Genomic DNA, 4671 nt, shown 5'->3' with positions numbered 1-4671 from the left:
AAAAAAACTTTTATTGGTTATATGACTATTCACTTTGTAGATAATGGGAGCTACTCTACTTGGAATTCTTCTTTTAAATTTTTATTTCTCTTCAACTATTCCATGTTTCTAAAAATATCAAATTTAGATATTTGTACCCTATCGAAGTAAGGAACCATGGCATATATGTTTGGAATAGATTCCATGAGTAGAATAGCTTCCATTTTGAGAGAGTTGAAAGCACTATTTCATTTCATGTAAGATAGTGAAGAACAGAGGACATTTTGCTATTTCCTTAAACAGATCTTCCTTAGCAGATTTAATAAATAATTGAGAGTTTGCTACCAATGAAGGAACATATAAGGGCTGAACAGAGAGAGTATTCTTGACAAATTTTCCTGCAGGGATACTGCTTTTGATTGATATATGATGTGAGAAAACTTTAAATACAGAAGAATGCAGCATTCCTCTAATTTTACCAATTTTTGAATGTTAAATACTGTTCTCCGATTTTAGTTATTTTATGGTCTTACTTAATGTTCAAGTGTGCCTGTATATTTTTGTGTTGTGCTGATTATGTTCTCTTCTAAAGAAAACTAATTGTAACCCTTTGTACAACTAGATTTATGGCTTTTCTTGGATTGTACTGGTGGGAATTGTTATGATTTTCAAGGTATGCAGCTGTCTTTGATGTTATTGGCTGGCTTTATGGAGTCTATTTAACTGCAATGCCCCAAACTTTCAATAATCTTGGAATTTATCAAATTGCAGATCTTTACCTTCAGTCCTAAAAGTTCCACCAACTTCCAGCTCATGCTGCGATTCTTTCAAGGAGTTACAGCTTTGGGACTTGTTGCAGCTCTTTGCCTTATTGTGGCGCTTACTGAACTCTCTGTTTCTGATTTGTTTGCTAGTGTGCTCGCCTTCATTGCTACTGGTTGGGCCGTCCTTTGTGTAAGTTAGCAAGCCCATGGCCTGCTTTCTCTCACATCTTTTTTGTTGCTTCTACTTTCTGATGACTATGTGCTCAATTTACTGCATGGAGGACCTTTTCTTTATTTATTGTTGTATGGTTAAAAAGTATCTTCTTTAGTTACTAGAGGTTGGAATAGCATATTTTTTGTTGCATGCTTAAATTCATTTCTGCATTTGTAAAGTCTTGTTATTAACCTGTTGGGATGCAAGATCAAGACTCTCGTAATGGTCCTTTATTAGTGCTTCCCTAGCGTATATATTCACATGTGCGTATCATGGAGTTATGGATTTCAGTTTTTGGCAGTTGCATCAACCTGAACTCTTACTGCAGTCATTGCGCGACCTGGATCCCCCCTCACTCCCATCTTTTTTCTCAAGTGTTGACATCTTTCTATTTGCTAAATTTTATAGTCTAGGGTGGAAGTCACCAAAGATTTCTTTTATGCGACTGTTTTGTGGGATAATTCATGAGTATGTTTATGATTACAAGTTCTTTCTGTTCTTAAAATTGCATATTGTAATTTTTGTTGCAGCTGGCAATCACATGGAGGAGGGTAGTTTGGAGTTTGGGTCTCTGGGAATCTGTGAAGGAATTTGCTAGAATGTATGATGCTGGGATGGGCATTATTATCTTTGCTCCAGTGGCAATACTATCGTGGTTCCCATTTGTCTCTACCTTCCAGTCGCGCATACTCTTTAACCAAGCATTCAGTCGTGGTCTCGAGATCTCTCTCATTCTTGCTGGAAACAAGGCAAATGTTGAACCCTCTGAATTTTAGTTCATATAAAAGACCTACAACCATGTAGAATTTGTATAGTTTTCAAATTGTAGATTGTATCATATGCCTTTTGTCTAATATTCATAGGATACTTTATAGCTACATTAACTACTGTAGACACTTTGGCATCTCAAGTCTCATCTGTAGTTTGATGTGACATTTTGGCCATTTAAGCCCTGTAAAGTGGATGCATGTGGATTCTCATTTATTCCTCATTCATGCTTTCTGTCAAGGTAGTAAACAACTTCATAGTTAATGAGTATTAAAATTCACCCTGGATTTAGTTGGATTGTAGAATTCAATGGGGTAATTGAATTTATGTTGGTTGTGGTTAGAATCATGGCAATTTTGCTACACTTTTTTGTAACTGTCTGTTTCTTTGATTTTGAGTAATTTGCACCATATCGCCAATAATAATATATTTGTTGCTCCGTCAGCTTCAGACTTTCTGAGAAGTGAATACATAAAACCATCTCTAGTGCATTTCTCCTCATTTTCTGAGCATTTATATTCCCTGTAAATGTAAAAGTAATTTGTCATGGAAGTGATTCTTACTGGGTGGACCAGTAAGGCGGTAGCCGGTTGGGCAGATTGGGCAGTATTTGCTCTCTTTTCTTTTTTTTTTTTTCTGATGCAGACTAATAATATTAATGAATGGAAACAACAATCTTCCGATTTGTAGTTAGCACTTAAAACATTACTACTGTAAAGCTCTACAGAAAGCTGCTACCATTCCAAATAATAACCGCGAAAAATAGAATCCAACGGGTTTGCACATGCATCCTTTTCATTTTATTAATTTTTAAAAGTGGCTAAAAAATAGTACTAATTTTCTTTAAGGAGCGCGTGAAAGAAGGAAGAAACACATGGAGTAGCCAACTGTAATAAATGCAAGCTGCATATCTCCCACTCCACTCAGAATGTATGTATATTGGGAGTGACAACACTCATTCTACTCTAAACTTCCCTTTTTAATACTCATTTTAGATAAAGAAAGAAAAGCTGTGGACACGAAAAAGAGAGTTACATATCTCAGCCTCCTATGAAACTTGGGGAGCTATGAACACTGAACTAAAGAAAGAGCGTGTGACTGTTCGACGTAAACATAGGGAAAAGATTATTTTCTGAAAAGTTTTAGCCAAAATAAAAGGTCAAAACACAAAATTCATAATTAAAGATTTGAAAATGTGTTCAAACGTGGGAAAAACATGCTAAATAACCCAGATCAACCCCCTACTGAAATCATAAACACCCAACACCAGTATCCAAATATCTTCATTTAATCTATAAAACAAATGCTCTATCAATAATTTACAGTATCCTATTTTGCTTGCGCTTTTAACAACATGAAACATATGAGCGATTATCGCGCCATCCTCTAAACTGATCTGAGAAATTACGCTCAAGTTGGTGGAGTTTCAAGTCTCAGAAGATTCATCCATTGGCTTATAGTTTTAAAATAAACTCTACATGGAAATGATCCAGAAATTTTACTAATACAGACTGCTGTATCAATGATCCACTTCCAGTTGTCGTCCTTGCCATCCTAGAGACATCTGTGATTGCTGATGCTGATCAAAGCCAGACTCGGCAGATGGTGCAGATCCACCAACATAATTTTCAGGATGATCAAACTTACAAGCAGGGCCAAACTTGCATATCCCATAGCGGCTATAGAATGAGCAGATAGTTTGATCCTACATTTACAAAAAAAAGAAAAAAAAAATGAAAAAACAAGGCGCATATGAGGAAAAAAAGTCGGCAACACACCTTGAGAAAATGAGTAATGCAAATAGAGACAACTAAGGTACTTTTTTAGACAACTAAGACACGTTTTTTTTACTTTTTGATGACCGTGGTGTCCAGGCCAGCTTGCGCGGACCTCAATTAATTCAATGAGATACCTGCCACCTCCCACCAGCAACAATATGTAACGGGTATTTGGGAACTCTGTCCACTGAGGCTAGCAAGGCTAGGACAGAAGGGAAGAAATCACCTAGTGTTTTGGTCCCTGCTAGGATTTGAATCTGAGAGTTCATGGTTCTCAACCAACTTCATCAACCACAAGGCCACACCCTTGGGGGTACAACTAAGATACTTTCTACAAAAGTAATTTATGTTGGCACAAGGGTACTGGCTCAACTTGGGAGATAATTTAATCAACTATAACACATTTGACCTACAACTCAAAAGCTAAAAATTCTAGGAAGAAATCAAACAAGTTTAAGATCCAGACAGAAGAAAAACATACAGGTCTTAGCGGCAGGCCCTTGTCACTAAGGGTACTTGAGTTTGCTTTTGATATTCGAGACCTTGGATGATGAAATTTGCAGTTAGATCTGTATTTACAGTCGCCAAATTTAATGAAGTAACTGCATTCAGGTTGACCGGGACGTTCAGGATATTCTTCAATCAGCAGTGGCTGTTGAGACCGTGGATAGAAATTGGTCTTGGTTGTTGGGTTGTTCATAGAAAATGCTGGAGGAGTAGGTAGTCGCTTCTCTGATGTTGGATAGACCGGGGCCTCAATCAGCAAAAACAAAGAAATAAGTAAGCACACCAAGTCAGAGACCTTATCAAATAAAATGCAAAACCCAAAACTTCACAGTAGACTGCTTTTAAGAAAACACGCGAAGAAAAAAAGTTCACTCAGAGAAATTTTCATAGCAAATGAGAATTTAATACAAACGTTGATCAAGAATAATGAAATATAAATTTATCTAATTTATTTGGCATTTATCATATTGCCCAATAACCAACAAGTTCCTTTCTGGCCCAAGAATGAGTGCCTTGACATTTAGTGAACCAAGTATAGTTCTCAAGGTAAAGCTAAAAAATATATGAGTAAAATTACCATCGCTGTCTACAGAAATAGAAGTTAAAACCATATAATATCACTTGCCTAGATGGAAGTACCTGCTTCATATAATTTTGGAAA

The 4671-nt window shown here is 36.4% G+C and overlaps 2 protein-coding genes across 2 annotated transcripts; one reads left to right on the top strand and one right to left on the bottom strand.

The window, feature by feature from the left end:
- Positions 1-1989, top strand: LOC124894470 (callose synthase 10-like). Its single transcript, XM_047405136.1, has 3 exons — positions 1-652; positions 751-933; positions 1488-1989. The coding sequence occupies exons 1-3, from the start codon at positions 641-643 to the stop codon at positions 1731-1733; spliced, it is 441 nt and encodes a 146-aa protein (XP_047261092.1). The 5' UTR covers positions 1-640; the 3' UTR covers positions 1734-1989.
- A 1006-nt stretch (positions 1990-2995) lies between these two features.
- Positions 2996-4257, bottom strand: LOC124894469 (zinc finger CCCH domain-containing protein 67-like; the record flags this gene model as incomplete). Its single annotated transcript, XM_047405135.1, is given in 2 exon segments — positions 2996-3430; positions 3985-4257. Coding segments are annotated over 2 exon segments (459 nt in total), but the record flags the coding sequence as incomplete, so codon positions are not given.
- Between the last annotated feature and the right edge of the window lie 414 nt (positions 4258-4671).

Source organism: Capsicum annuum, unplaced genomic scaffold (genome assembly GCF_002878395.1).
Source record: "Capsicum annuum cultivar UCD-10X-F1 unplaced genomic scaffold, UCD10Xv1.1 ctg74450, whole genome shotgun sequence".
In the NCBI taxonomy this organism is placed as follows: Eukaryota; Viridiplantae; Streptophyta; class Magnoliopsida; order Solanales; family Solanaceae; genus Capsicum; species Capsicum annuum.
This window is presented reverse-complemented; position numbering and strand designations above follow the sequence as displayed.